Source organism: Cygnus atratus, chromosome 28 (assembly GCF_013377495.2).
Source record: "Cygnus atratus isolate AKBS03 ecotype Queensland, Australia chromosome 28, CAtr_DNAZoo_HiC_assembly, whole genome shotgun sequence".
Taxonomy (NCBI): Eukaryota; Metazoa; Chordata; class Aves; order Anseriformes; family Anatidae; genus Cygnus; species Cygnus atratus.
The window spans coordinates 35,238-49,084 of NC_066389.1; the positions used below are offsets into that span (position 1 = coordinate 35,238).

Below are 13,847 nucleotides of genomic sequence, written 5' to 3' on the forward strand. Positions count from 1 at the left end.
AGGCAGCGAGCGCGCCACCGCTGTTGCCATGGCAGCGCCCGGAAGGGGCCTTGCAGGCTCGCTGGGAGGCCGGAAATGACGCCGCGGCTCGCGCGGAGGCGGTGGAGCCGGGCCGGAGCCATGTCGGCGGGAGGTGCCGGGCAGCGCGACGCTGGGGCCGCCGGCGGGTGAGGTTGGGGCCGCCGGGGCGGGGCCCGGGGCGGGCGGCCCGCCCGCGGGCAGGGGCTTCGGCGCGGCGGCTGCCAGGCGCGCTGGAACAAAACGTCAGCTGTTACGCTCACGAAAAATGGTCTTAGTGCTCTTCATGTTAACTGAAGAGACCGGAAGTAACAGCTGCTCCTGGAGCTCTCCTGCATCTGGAGCTCATGCTGCAGCTGGAGCTGCCTCAAGCCACTGGACTTAAGTTCCAGGGCAGGGAAAAGGTGTCCTCCTGTCAAGGGACAGAGAGTGTGCTTCTGCCCTCACTCTGCTAGACTGCTCTTGGTGTCCCCTGGCTTCTACCAGGAATTCCTTCCTCATGGCAATGTGCCAGCGGCAATAAAAGCAACAGCCACGTGCCCTGCTCTTTAGAGGTGGCAATATTGCTGGGACTCAGAGACCTTCACAACTCAGCTTCACCCCAGCCAGCAAAATGCTACTCTGCGGGATGCTTTACAGGGCCTCCCATACCTGGGCCATCCACATCTCATCGCTTTGTCTCTCATCTTGCTGTTCCAGCACTTCTGGAGATGTGACCCTTTTTGCTTCTCTGGTCTCTTCTTTCTCCTTGCTGGCCACGGATGCCTCCAGTTTCCCTCCAACCTGCATCCCCAGTACAGAGCGTGCTTCCTAGAGGAACCCAGAAATGCAATAGCAGCAGTTATTCATCTGGTTTTTTTTCTTTTTCATTTTATTTTTATTTTTAATACTGTTCTTCTCTCCCTCATCTTCTCTATTTTTCCCTGAAGGTTCGTCAGCAATTTTTTGCTCCCAGGTTCTTACAGATGCAACCAGAAAGCCGTTCTGTTGTGACTAATGAACTAACTCGTGAACGAGCTATTTTTCAAAATGGGCCACTGCTTTTTTTTTCTTTCTTTTTTTTTTTTCCTGAAATAACTATGCCCAAATGAAGTTTCTGGCATGCTCCATGAAACTATGGGTGTGAACAGGGGACTGCTAAGATTCAGAGAAATGCACATCTTTGAAATACTCAGAACAGAAAAATGGACATACAGTAAAGGGATCTTTTCACAATAAACATCTAAGTATTTAGCGCGTACATCCTTTTCCTAAGATACCCCCACATGATCATCTACAATCAAAAGACACAAAAATTATCTCGGTCCATGTTACATACCTGTCCTGTGTGTCTATGATCTTCAGAAGTAAGCAAAGGCAATTTAAGCCTCTTGCGGGGAGTTTCTTTGTGCTGCCTTCCTTCTGGGTCTGGACATTCAGGGAACAGTCTGAAAATACACACCAGCATGAGTCAGGAAGTGAATCTGAGTGCAGGAAGAGTTTCTTTTCTCCACCCTCTCTCCAAACTGAGAGACCAGGCTCATGGAAATCTAAAGAACCATGCGCATGACTCGCAGCTGCTGGGATAATGATCAGCATTTAATCACCAAGAAGATCTCAACACTGGAAGCAGTCAGGAGATAAAGGAAGACACATAAGAGAGTCACACGACACCGCAACACAATTCCCACAAGCACCTGTGAGGCACTTCCCATCCAGCAAGGCAATGCACTGCATAGTGACGTGTGTTGAGGCAGGGCACGCTTGGACAGGGCAGAGCATCCCCCCCCACTCAGGAGAATAGCTCATCTACCGGCTGTCTACCTACAGCTAAACCGCCGTGGTCTGCACCAGGCAGAAAGCTCTTTCTAGAAAGTCTGTGGCGACCCAGACTGAATGCCCGCTCAAAAATGCAGCAGTTCAGGTCTCTGGATGCAGGGAGTGCCTGAGCCTGTTGCCGCCATCAGAAGGTGGCAGAGACTCCGTGTGTGTGAGGTGTGAGCAGGTGGATGACCTGGTCAGCCTGGTGGCAGAGCTCAAGGAGGAGGTGGAGAGGCTAAGGGCTATCGGGGAGTGTGAGCAGGAGTTAGACTGGTGGAGCAACTCCCTGCCAGGCCTGAAAGGAAGGCACCGGGGTGAGACACCCCAGCTAGTGGTGGACCCCCTGCCCTGTCGCTGTCGGGCAGAGGGAGGGACCTAGGAGATGAAGAGGAATGGAAACAGGTCCCTGCTCGGTGTCGCAGGGAACCCCTCTCCCTACCAGCTTCGCCTTCCCAGGCGCACTTACAACAACTTACAAACAACAGGTTTGAGGCCTTGGCGCTTGAGAGACTAGTGGGGGAGGATGTGTTTGAAAGTCCACCCAGGAGGTTGCCTAGGGCGAGGAAGTTGACTCCACACCTCAAGACTGCCTCCACCAAGAAAGAAAGAAGGGTAATCGTTGTAGGCAACTCCCTTCTCAGGGGAACAGAGGGCCCTGTATGTCGGCCTGACCCTACCCGTAGGGAAGTCTGCTGCCTCCGTGGGGCCCAGGTCAGGGACATTGCCAGAAACCTTCCCAACCTGGTTCGCCCCTCTGATTACTATCCTCTATCGATAGTCCAGGCTGGCAGTGATGAAACTGCTGAGAGAAGCCTGGAGGCTATCCAAAGGGATTTCAGGGGACTGGGGCGGTTAGTAGATGGAGCGGGAGTACAGGTGGTGTTTTCCTCCATCCCTACAGTGCAAGGGAAGGGTACAGAGTGGGTACTCCCACATGCCCAGTGATAGGACGAGGGGGAATGGGCTAAAGTTGCGCCAGGGGAGGTTTTGTTGGATATTACGACAAACATCTTTACTGAAAGGGTTGTTAGGCACTGGGATGGGATGCCCAGGGAAGTGGTTGAGTCACCATCCCTGGAGGTCTTCAAAAGACGTTTAGACGTAGAGCTTAGTGATATGGTTTAGTGGACGACTTGTTAGTGTTAGGTCAGAGGTTGGACTAGGTGATCTTGGAGGTCTCTTCCAACCTAAATGATTCTGATTCTGTCGTTCTGTGATTCAGTGTAAGGGCCAGTTCTCTTCAATGTCTTTATCGGTGATCTGGATGAGGGGATCGAGTGCACCCTCAATAAGTTTGCAGACGACATCAAGTTAGGTGCAACCAGCACCTGACTTCAGAGCAATCTGAGCAAGCAGCTCTGACTTCAGAGCTGATCACACTTGCAGCAGCCCACTGGACTGAGACCTCCTGAGAAGTAGGATCCTATAAAGCATGCCACACAAGCACAAGAGCATAAGGCCACTCTAACAAATCCTTTACATCTCACCTGCCAGGAGACTCTTTTGCCTTTGTTTTCTCCTCTGCTTCTTCCTTCACTTCAGCTGTGGCCAATGTGTTTGGAGAAAGTCTCCTTCGCAATCGCAGAAGTTGTAATGTATAAAGAGACGCTGTAAACACGGAAGGAGAAAACCTCTCAGAACATCAGGCACAGATCTGCTCTGCAATGTTATAAGCTAGTTGAGGTATCCCTGTGATTCCTTCTGAGACCTGTTTTCTAGAAGATTGCAAGCCCTTCCTGACACCAGATCCCATCTGACCTTTGATATCCACAGCGCTGCATTACTCCTTTTGGTGTGAGCTTTCTACTGCTGCAGCAAGTCCATCCCCTCTGAACAGTGGGGGTTTTGCGGGGAGACACATTTTGGTGCCTAACAGTCTCTTTTGGGGCAACAATTTCTTGGAGCGGCATAAATGGTTTCTATACACAGGCTTTCTATCCTGGTGCATTCAACTCAAGCACGTTATATCTGTGATATTCACGAGGAATTAAGAATGAGGAGTTCCCAGCTTTAGAGGAGAACCACAGTTTTGGCACAGCTTGGCAACCTTTGTGCATTGTTCCCTACACGATTTTTCTCTCATCAAAGGACAACATGGTGATTCAAAGGGGTATGCCCAACCCCTCAGTCTCCCACAACTCAAGACGGAGTTTGTTATTCACGGTGCTAGTGGACTTGCCAAACATTTACTCCCTCCTGCACAAACAAACCCATAAAATGGAAGAGAGGCACTCTTTGGCATGTAATGCAGGGGAAAAACATCCTTCAGCACTATCTTGTTCAAAACTGTGTCCCTTGAGATTTACCAGGAGGGTAAACAGAGGCATACAGGGTGCCTCTGCTATCCCAGGCATCTCACTGTAACCTGAGTGCCAAGCACCCCCCAGTGAGGAGGACAACAGGGAAAGGCACAAACCTCCACCAGCAATCAGTCATTGACACTACCTTGTTCATTAAGCATCTCTTCCTCTGCAAGATGCTCCCTAGCAAGCCGAGGTACCGCCTTAATCTCAAACCTGGAAACAGGAAGAAGGCAAGCATTCTGTGAAAAGGGCGGGCTCCTTTGCCAGATTAATGTCAAGGTATCTGTGGAGAGTCCAACACATGCCCTAAACCATTCAAACTGAGCAGTGCTGGCCTCGGGAACAGCTCAGCTGCCCCTCGCTAGACAGAGGTTTGGGCTTTTATTTTGCCCCAGTGCTCCTGCGTCATCCTGACACAAGAAGGCATTTCAGAGTTCCTTTGATTGACACGAGTTTCACAAAAGACATGGAAACATCACAGACAGAGGACAAGCATAGATCTGGTCCTTGTTCCACCTGCTAAGAGATCCTGTCCGTGTTGCATTCAAAACAACAGAAATATTAGGATCTTACTTCTTTTAGATATTTTGGCAGTTTTAACCACATAAAAGAGAAGAAGCAGATGAAACATTAGGTGAGTTGCTTCAATGCCTCTGCAGAGCAAACCAGTTGCCTCTGACTGGAGTAACGGTAAAATGCAGAACACAGTCAGTAACTGAGGATGATGCATAAGTCCAAGCTAAGCAAAAGCAAGGATTAAATTAACTGCAAAACAGTAATTTGGAAGAGCACTACCGATCATGAGCTGAGCACACGTGAGTGTGCACAGAGAAGGGCTGCAGGAACAAATATACTCACTGAGGGAACAGGTGGGCACGGCCAAAATGGCTTGGAAAGAGGGCAGTTTCTTTGTCCAGTCTGACCAACTTTTTCTGCAGCAGGGACAGAAACATCTGACATGAGTCCAAGGAAATGATCTCAACATTCACAGAGGCCTTTCTATAGCTCCACGAATTCACTGCCTCTCAGCAAACTTCTTGACAAGTGCCTCAGCCACTTAAAACACACTGCACAGCACATGATCTGCTAGGGTGAGGAACACTGCCAACCTTTTCACAAGGACCGTAGTTAACAGCGTCAGCCTGTGAACAAGTCAATGGAGCAAACACAAGGGAAGGCCCATCATGAGCCCCGGCTTCCAGCTGCTGCTTTCAGTGGGGTCACTTGCTTTAACTATTCCTGAATGCAGTGCAGATGGGTCAGAGCTGGTTTTATCCCCAGAGTTCTTCATACGAGTCAGAGGATTGCATTGGCAGTGTGGAGGAACACAGAGACCAGACCTTTTCTGCTGGGTCAGGAGAACTACACCAACAACCTGCCTGCAGCCAAAAGGGCTTGGTGTCCTTGTGCCTCAGCCTCACGCCCACAGCGGGGGGGACATCATCAGCCTAGCTGTTGCTTTGGCTTTTTTCCTATTTATGGCGAGGCCCTTCCAGGGCTATCCTTTGCCCAGCAACGATACGACTGCACGCATTGCCAGCAGTCATACAGCCAATAAAAGAAAGAAAACAGAAAGCTTTCACTGCGATGGACTGTGCCTAGCTCCAGCGTCCTGGCAGCTCACAGCTGCCAGCAGGGCTCAGTGCCCCCGGCCTTTGACGGGGCTTCAAACCCTCTCTAAGTAGGACTGCAGAAACAATAAACTTACAGCGACCAGCTTCTCTACCACGTATGTGGACTTGTTGAGACTGTGTAAAAACTCTTCAGAAAATGTCATTTTCACTCTTTGCCCTCGGATAGCAAGAGTGCCAACATCCTTTAACGTGAAGTCCGTGTCTTCCCTATTTGTGAGGATGCGGTAGAAGTATTGCAAGGTCTCCTCCAAACAGCTCTGCACAATTTCCTTGGTGTAGGGGACGTTCAAGCGTATATTCTCATAGCTCAGCACCACTATCTTCATATCATCTGGAAAAAATGAGGAACAATGCAACTTGCACTGCAGTTGGGCAGATTCAAACAAAGTGCCAGGAGCTTCCAGCTAAAACATGCTGCTGTAGCTGCTGTAGTCTAAGCCTTGTACGACTCCTTAAAGCAGCTGATGTATGCTCCCCCTCAAGATAAACTGAAATCACTCCATCAATGTACCAAGTGCACAGCTGTGACTCCTCAGCCCAGAGATAGGACCCAACAACCTCAGCCGTCTGCGGAACACAGGAGGAGGAGGCGAGAAGAATGCGGCTGGTTCCCATGCAAAGAGCCCAGGCTCAGTGCACTCCTGGTCTGGGGAGACCTGCCTCGCACTGAGACAGGCAAGCACAAGAACGCTTCCAGCCAGTTCTGGACAGTCCCTGTGGCCTTCAAAACTGAGGAGCAAATGTCTCTGCTTTTGGTACCAGAGCCCTTTACCCCGGGGCTGCCCAACAGAAGTTCCTATCCAGGAGAAGCTGGGAGCCATTGGAAAGAGAAGAACCACCCCAAATGAAGCACCAAGCTCTCAGTGCTGCGCAGGTCTCATCCATGGCACAGTGTAGCCAAAGCAATGGCAGCAGTCGACAGAAATTACAGCAAATCTGGCCATTGATGGATTTCTATGCTAGCCGTCTTTTCTCTCTCTCAGGGCCTTCTGATGGCATCTGAGTCGTCTATCAGCACTTCTAAACAGCAATCAGCACAACCCCTTAATATATGTACACATGGGAAAACGACTTTAATTGGTATTCTTACCAGGAACACATACACAACGGTGTTTCAGCTTACGAATCTGTCCAAGAGTCTTGGACAGTGAAAACACAGGTCTCCGAAATGTGAGCACCTGGCCATTTTCAAAAGATAACCATTTTTTAATATGGAATGTCCCCAGTCCTGTTACAGTGACGGCCCGAGGCTGGTAAAGAAAAGAAGGGGAAGCATGTTTAAGTTGTAAAACAGAGTGAGGACTTGTGACATCTTGCAAGGGGGTGCCCTGTGCCCTGCCCACTCCTAATGCGGCATGGGGTAAGATGGGGGAGCTGGGAAAGCTCATGAGAGCTGAGTATGCCCGCATACTCAGGGCATTTTCTCTCCCTTTCCTTTGCCCCTCAAGAAAATATGCGGTGAAGTAAAGCAGGTGGAGGAGGTCTAGCCCATCCTTCAGCTAGGTCCCTTCCAGCAATTGGGGATAACCCTGGAAGCATCCCCAGCTGTCTGTTTGCTCTCTCCACTCTGAGAGCAAAGAACAGAGAAGCCCCAGCAAGTTCTGAACACATTTTCCTGCCGTTTTATATCTTTGATATAAATATAAATACTTGATTTTTTGTTTGGTTGGTTTTAATTATTATAATTATTTCAATTTACGGAGAAACTGGTCTTTGGCACACTTGGGGCACATCTGTATGTGTCGGTGCGGCTCTGGGAGGAGCAATGGCACTTGCTGGCACAGGGCTGCCAGGACTCACTGAAGCCGTGGGGTGAGGGGAGGGGTAGGGTGCAGTCCCACCTTTGTCAGCATGAGCAATTGCTGAACCTGCTTGGACACACCACCCCAAATCGTGACGACATCTGGAAAGCAAGGGGAGGACATGTCAAGCTCGAAGTCAGCAAGTCCATGGCCCATCAGCACGTTTCTTAAAAGGCGTTTGCAGATGCAGGTATGATCTGACACAGCTCCCAGGATGAACCCATCTGAGACTCTGGCTGAATTTTTGACTGATATCAGTCTAACAGCCCTGCCACGCCCCAGGAAAGGTCTGCAGCTGCAGGAGCTATTAAAAGGGTTTTGGACAAGGGAATGCAGCCTGTAGGCATCTGAAATGGGAGGGCCTCTCTTAGCCCTAAGCCTTTTCTGACAGCCATGAGGCACAGGAGGCTGCAGCAGGAAGAAGCCACAGGCAGAAAGGGGCTCAGCTCCTCCATGAGAGGCCTTGTTGAAGTGCTGAAAAGTCAGCAGATTTCCTCCTGACACGTGTATTTCTGGCAGTTTCTTGGGAGCCCATCAGGAACCGCAGGAACCCCAGCCTTCTTCCAACCGTGCACGCATCTTTCCGGTCAGAGCCAGATCTCCACGTGTGACCCACCAGCAAGCGGAACCCGGCCACAGGACTGCCACCACAGACAGGGCAGGAGGCCACACACACAGCACCCTTGGGGCCTCCCCCGCAGACAAGGAGCTCGCTTTCCACAATTTGTAGAGTTCATATTAGTCTATAGCTACACTCATAAGAGGTCCCAAATGCCTTACCATTGACAGAAAGCTTCTTGAGAGTGGGAAACATGACCTTGGTGCAGCCCTCAACCTCACTGCAGCGCTCAGTGTTGGTGATTAGCGCTTCCAAGTTTGTCATGATCCTGCTTTGGGTCAGCACGTGAGGCTAGAGAGTGAAAGATCTGTGATTTTTCCTGCTAGGAAACACTCTCTTTTTGATGTCCTCTGTGCTTCACCAAATAGCTCCTGCACCTTCCTACGCCTCCCTTTGTCCTGTGAGACTCTGAGCTACCGGAGAGACTTCTCGTGTCCTCCAGAGAAAACTGGATGCAAGAGCCTCCTTCAGCGCCCGAGCTCACTGAGGCACTGACAGAGAGGGCCTGGCACGCTGTGGCATAAGGGGAGCTGCCATTGTGATGCGGAGGTGTCCCTTTGTGACCTGCGCTCAAGCCAGAGGGGTACAGAGCCACTCCTTAACACAGCCCCTGTGGCCCAGCCAACTCGCTGGGCCCTGCAGCAGGAAGGGGGTTGCATGTTAGGGAACTGCTCCCCCATACACACAGCCTCTCCTCACTCCCCAACGAGGCTGTGGGACAGGAAGAGCCTCTGAGATGTCACCAAAAGGAGGACACTGGGGAACACAGAACCACAGAAGGGTTAAGGTTGGACGGGACCTCAGGGTTCATCTGCTCCAAGCCCTGCTCAGGCAAGGCCACCGAGAGCCCCTTGCCGAGGACCACGTTCTGGTGGCTTTTCAGTATCTCCAAGGACAGAGGCCAGGCCCTTCAGCACCCTGGTGGCCTTCATGGGACTCTCCCCAGTAGGCCCCGGCCTCTCCCGTACTGGGGAGCTGTCCTGGTTTTGGCTAAGATAGAGTTAATTTTCCTTCCTAGTAGCTGTTAATGTGCTGTGGTTTTGATTTAGGATAATAATCATGTTGATAACATGCTGATGTTTTAATTGTTGCAGAGCAGTGCTTGCACTAAGCCAAAGACTTTTCAGCTTCTCGCTCTGTCCTGCCAGCGGGTAAGCTGGGGGTGCAGCAGTAACTTGGAGGGGCAGACCCAGGACAGCTGACCCAAACTGGCCAAAGGGGTATTCCATATCATCTGATGTCATGCTGAGCAAATAATAAGGGGGGGGGGTGGCTGGCTGGGGTGGGGGGGACCACTGCTCAGGGAGGGGCGGGGCATCGGTCAGCGGGGTGGTGAGCAATTGCATTGTGCATCTCTGGATGCTCTGGCTCTGGAGCATCCCCAAATGTGAACGGAGGGGTCCCGAGAGCATCTGGTGGCAAACAGAGGGCTCTGGCGCGTCCCTAGAAGCAAACGGGGGCACCCAGAGTGTCACTGACAGGAAAGGGAACACTGGAACATCCTTTATCTTGTTCCCTGTCTCAAGTCCCCCCTTTTCTTTATCCTAAGAAAATTCTTTTGCTTATAACACGCCTTCTTGATTCAAAGTTTTCATAAAATTCGTACCAGTTTCTACTTGGTGCTTGATTTGGTTACACTTACAGGTTTCATCTAGTCCTTTCATACAGCACCAAAATGCACACTGTACCAATACACAGGTTAAGAATACTAGTAAAAGCAAGATCAATAGTCCTACTAACAGTTGCTTAAGCCAAGAAAAGTTGGGTAACCAAGAGGTCAGTTTGTTCCGTAATTCTCAAACTCACGAGGTGTCAGCTTGAACTACCTTATGTAAGATCTTGGTCTTTTCCCAAATATTTTTGAGATCAGTCTCAATTTGTCCTGCCTCATTTACATACATACAGCAACTAATATTTATTAAAGTGCAAAATCCCCCCCTTGGGAGACTAATAAAAGGTCTAGTGCCTAAAACGTTCTTATTGAGTTGTTCTAGTTGCTTGCCCAAAACTGTAATATGTTGTTGCAAATACTGGTTTCCTACTTGTGTTAGATCTTCTCCTTTGTATGGCATTTGGTAAGGCCTGCCATACAATATCTCAAAGGGGCTTAGTTTTACCAGTACATACTGGTTTCTTGACAGATTTTAGCAACCTGTTGTTTTATCAAATGATTCATTTTTTTCACTTGGCCATTTGCGCGTAGCCTATACAGAGTGCGTTGGTGCCAGTCAATCCCCAGAACTTTGCTGACTTGGTAGGTCAGTTCTGCAGTGAAGTGTGGTCCCTTGTCAAATGACGTTACTGAGGGTACACCAAATCTCAGTGTCATTTCATTCAACAATACTTTGGACACTTCTCTGGCTTTGTTAGTTCTACATGGGAATGCTCCTGGCCATCTGGAAAAGGTGTCTGTTAGTACCAATAGGCATCTAAAGCCCCCTTTTCTTGGGAGTTCAAACAAATCAATTTGCCGCTGTTTCCCAGAAACATTTCCCTTCCCTATTGTTCCCATTTGGGGTTTGATTCCTGACTGTGGGCTATTCTTAAGACATATGACACATTGTTTCAATACCTGTCTGACAATGGTGTACAAGTTAGGTCCTATCCACTTTCTACTTAAAAACTGTTGTGATATTTCAGCTCCCCAGCGTGCTTTGTTATGTTCTCCAGTTACCATCCAGTATAATATGGTATTCTCCCATCATTTATTTGTGTTAAACCTGTAGGTAACACTTTCCGATTACATCTTCAATGAATTGCGTATCGATCTTAGAATATTCTACTTCATTTTCTAAGGCTTTTCTTAATGCCTGGTACTCGTGCCAAAATTTGACTCTCAGATGCCCGTTCTGCCGCCCCTTTGGCTTCTGCGCCAGGCAATCTATTTCCTCTTCCAATATCAGTGTCCCCTGTTTAATGTCCTTTACAGTGCATAATGGCAACTTTAATAGGCAGGTATACCACTTGGAGTAACTTCAGTATGTCTTTTGCATGTTTAATTGAGGATGATAAGAGTCCTCTCTCCTTCCAAATTGCCCCGTGTGCATGCACCACACCAAAGGCATATTTCGAATCTGTCCAAATGTTAATTCTTTTCCCTTTTGCCAGCTCAAGAGCTCTTACCAAGGCGATGATTTCAGCCTTTTGGGCTGATGTTTGTTACCGCATATCCTGTGGGGCAAAGTCCCTGGTGGACGAAGCTGCTGCCGTCTACATACCAATCCTCCGCATCTTCTAGGGGCGTTTCCTTTAAGTCTGGTCGGCTGAAGTACACTGCGTCCATGGTCTTGATGCAATAAACTCTGTTACTAAAGGAAGAGGCTAGGTTCACAGTACTAATGCCAAAAAAAAAAAAAATAGTAAACTAATAGTCCGTTCTATGCATTCCTTTTCTTCTTCGGTAGCTATCAACGGGTCATCTATGTATTGCAACAGTGTCCACTTTTTCTGAAGGGGTTTTCCAAGCTTCAAGACCACAGGCTAGTTGTTTCCCAAATACGGTGGGGCTATTCTTGAACCCCTGTGGTAACATAGTCCAAGTAAGCTGAGCTTTTCGTCCTCTATTAGGATTTTCCCATTCAAAGGCAAAGAGTTTCTGGCTTTCAGTTGCCATGGGCAGGCAGAAAAAGGCATCCTTTCAATCTAGTACCGTGAACCAAACTTGACTGTTTTCTAATTTTGTCAAAAAGTTATAGCGATTGGCTACTACAGGGTATAGATCTTTTGTGGTCCTATTGATGTCCCTTAAATCCTGAACTATGCGATAGGTTCCATCTGCTTTCTAACTCGGCCTATATGGAGTGTTATATTCTGACTCGCATTCAGTAATAGTCCATATTTAAGAAAGTTATTGATTATTCCTTCCATTCCCCTTCTGTCTTCCACCTTTACTGGGTATTGCTTTTAGCATACCTTGGGAGCATTTTCCTTTTTTTTTTTTTTAATTTTTTTTACAGGTACTACATTCTTGGCTCCCCCAGGTATTCCTGTAGCCCAAACTCCCAGATACATTTGGTTCATAATTACATCCATTCAGGGAGTCCTATCTAGAGCTTTCTCTGGAGTCATCAGGAATAGATTTCAGAGTTTAATGTGTTACCTTTATTTCCATTTTCCCTTGTCCAAAAGAAATCTTTGCATCCAATTTTTCCAGCAAGTCCCTTCCTAATAAGGGCCTTGGCGAATTGGGCAAGTATAAAAATCGATGTATTCAAATCATTTTTCCCCAATTTAAATTTCAAGCACTGAAAAAAAAAAAAAAAACAACAAAAAACACCTTTTCCTGTTGGCCAGTTGCTCCTATTACATTTACAGAATCAGCACTTTTCCAGAATCAATTTTTGGATTAACACAGAGAAAGAGGCTCCCGTATCGACCAAAAAATCCAAGCCTCTCTCTTCATTGTCTAGCTTTATTTCAACTGCTGGACCTGCTAGGGTAAATGCCCCAGGTACCTGTCGTTCCTGCTCTGACGGTTGCAAGTTTAGCCTGCAACCTAAGGCAATCCCTTTTTTCTTTTTTCTTTTTTTCTTTTTTTCTTTTTCTTTTCTTCCATGTCCTTCCTTCTTCTTTCTTTCTGTTCTACTGCAGCCACTGTTTGCCATGGCTATCACCTCAGATAACTTCTGTCCTGGGCTGTAGCCAGGGTTTTAGATACCAAGGTAGGCAGGCCTGGTTGGGCGAACATAGCTAAACAAGGCGTTCAAGAAGCTTTTGGACAACACTGTCAGATACATGGTTTAATTTTTAGGTAGTCCTGTGTGAAGCCAGCTGTTAGACTTGATGATCAGTCCTTGTGAGCCCCTTCCAACTCAGGATAGTTGATGATGATCTCCATGAACTTGGCCCAGATCCCATGAGCTGACCTGATGAGTCACAAAGCTGTGCACACATCTCATGCTGCTAGGAGAAGAACTTCAGGTGAAGTGAGTTTTCTCGAATGGAGCGTCTCTAGAGGCCAAGTATCCTGGCTCTGATGAGCTAGCTGTAGCCAGGGTTTTAGATGCCACGGTAGGCAGGCCTGGCTGGGGGAACATAGCTAAACAAGGCGTGTGCCCTGTCAAGCTCCTTATCTGGAAAGTACAGGCGCATCTTGTCCAGGAGATGGCCTGGCCAGAAGTTATTGTCGCTTGACTTTTGATTCTTATTCTTCTCAAGAGGCCTAGAGAAAAAGAAAGAAAAAAAGAAAAGAAAGAAAAAGGTAAGAGAGAGTAGCATGTTTTATGGAAGTAAAATTCTAAGCAACTTCACTGCTATTACCAGTAATGGCAAATGCGAGCCTGACAAGAACCAGCTACTAGGACTTCTGGAAATCCCTGCCTGTCCTTCTTATACATGACTGACATTGGAAATGCCAACTTGCGAAGCTATCTTGAGAGCTGATGTGTTGCCTACCACTGTAGCATATAAACTCTCTGAGATGAACTAGGAAGATTGTGCTCTATTTTGCAAAGTGTTTTTTCTCCTCAAAAGCTTCTCCAGTCTTCCAAAGTTGGATTCTTTAGGACTGCCTTTCTTCCATGAGCTCAGCTGTGAGTCTTTCTATTCAATCGGATTTGGGAATCACTTTGACTAAAGAAGATGCTGCAAGTGCTATGACCAAGCTGGTAGTGGACATCCCAGTTTCATGGGTCAGGAAAGACCTTTGGACACTCACAAACTCCTTGGACAG

At 48.2% G+C, this 13,847-nt stretch overlaps 1 protein-coding gene across 1 annotated transcript in view; it reads left to right on the plus strand.

The window, feature by feature from the left end:
• The first annotated feature begins 13,391 nt into the window (after positions 1–13,391).
• Positions 13,392–13,847, plus strand: part of LOC126913593 (mothers against decapentaplegic homolog 6-like) — a 2,696-nt gene continuing 2,240 nt past the window's right edge. Inside the window, exon 1 of the mRNA XM_050715818.1 lies at positions 13,392–13,437. Coding sequence (XP_050571775.1) covers positions 13,392–13,437 — 46 coding nt within the window. The remainder of the gene's footprint in view (positions 13,438–13,847) is intronic.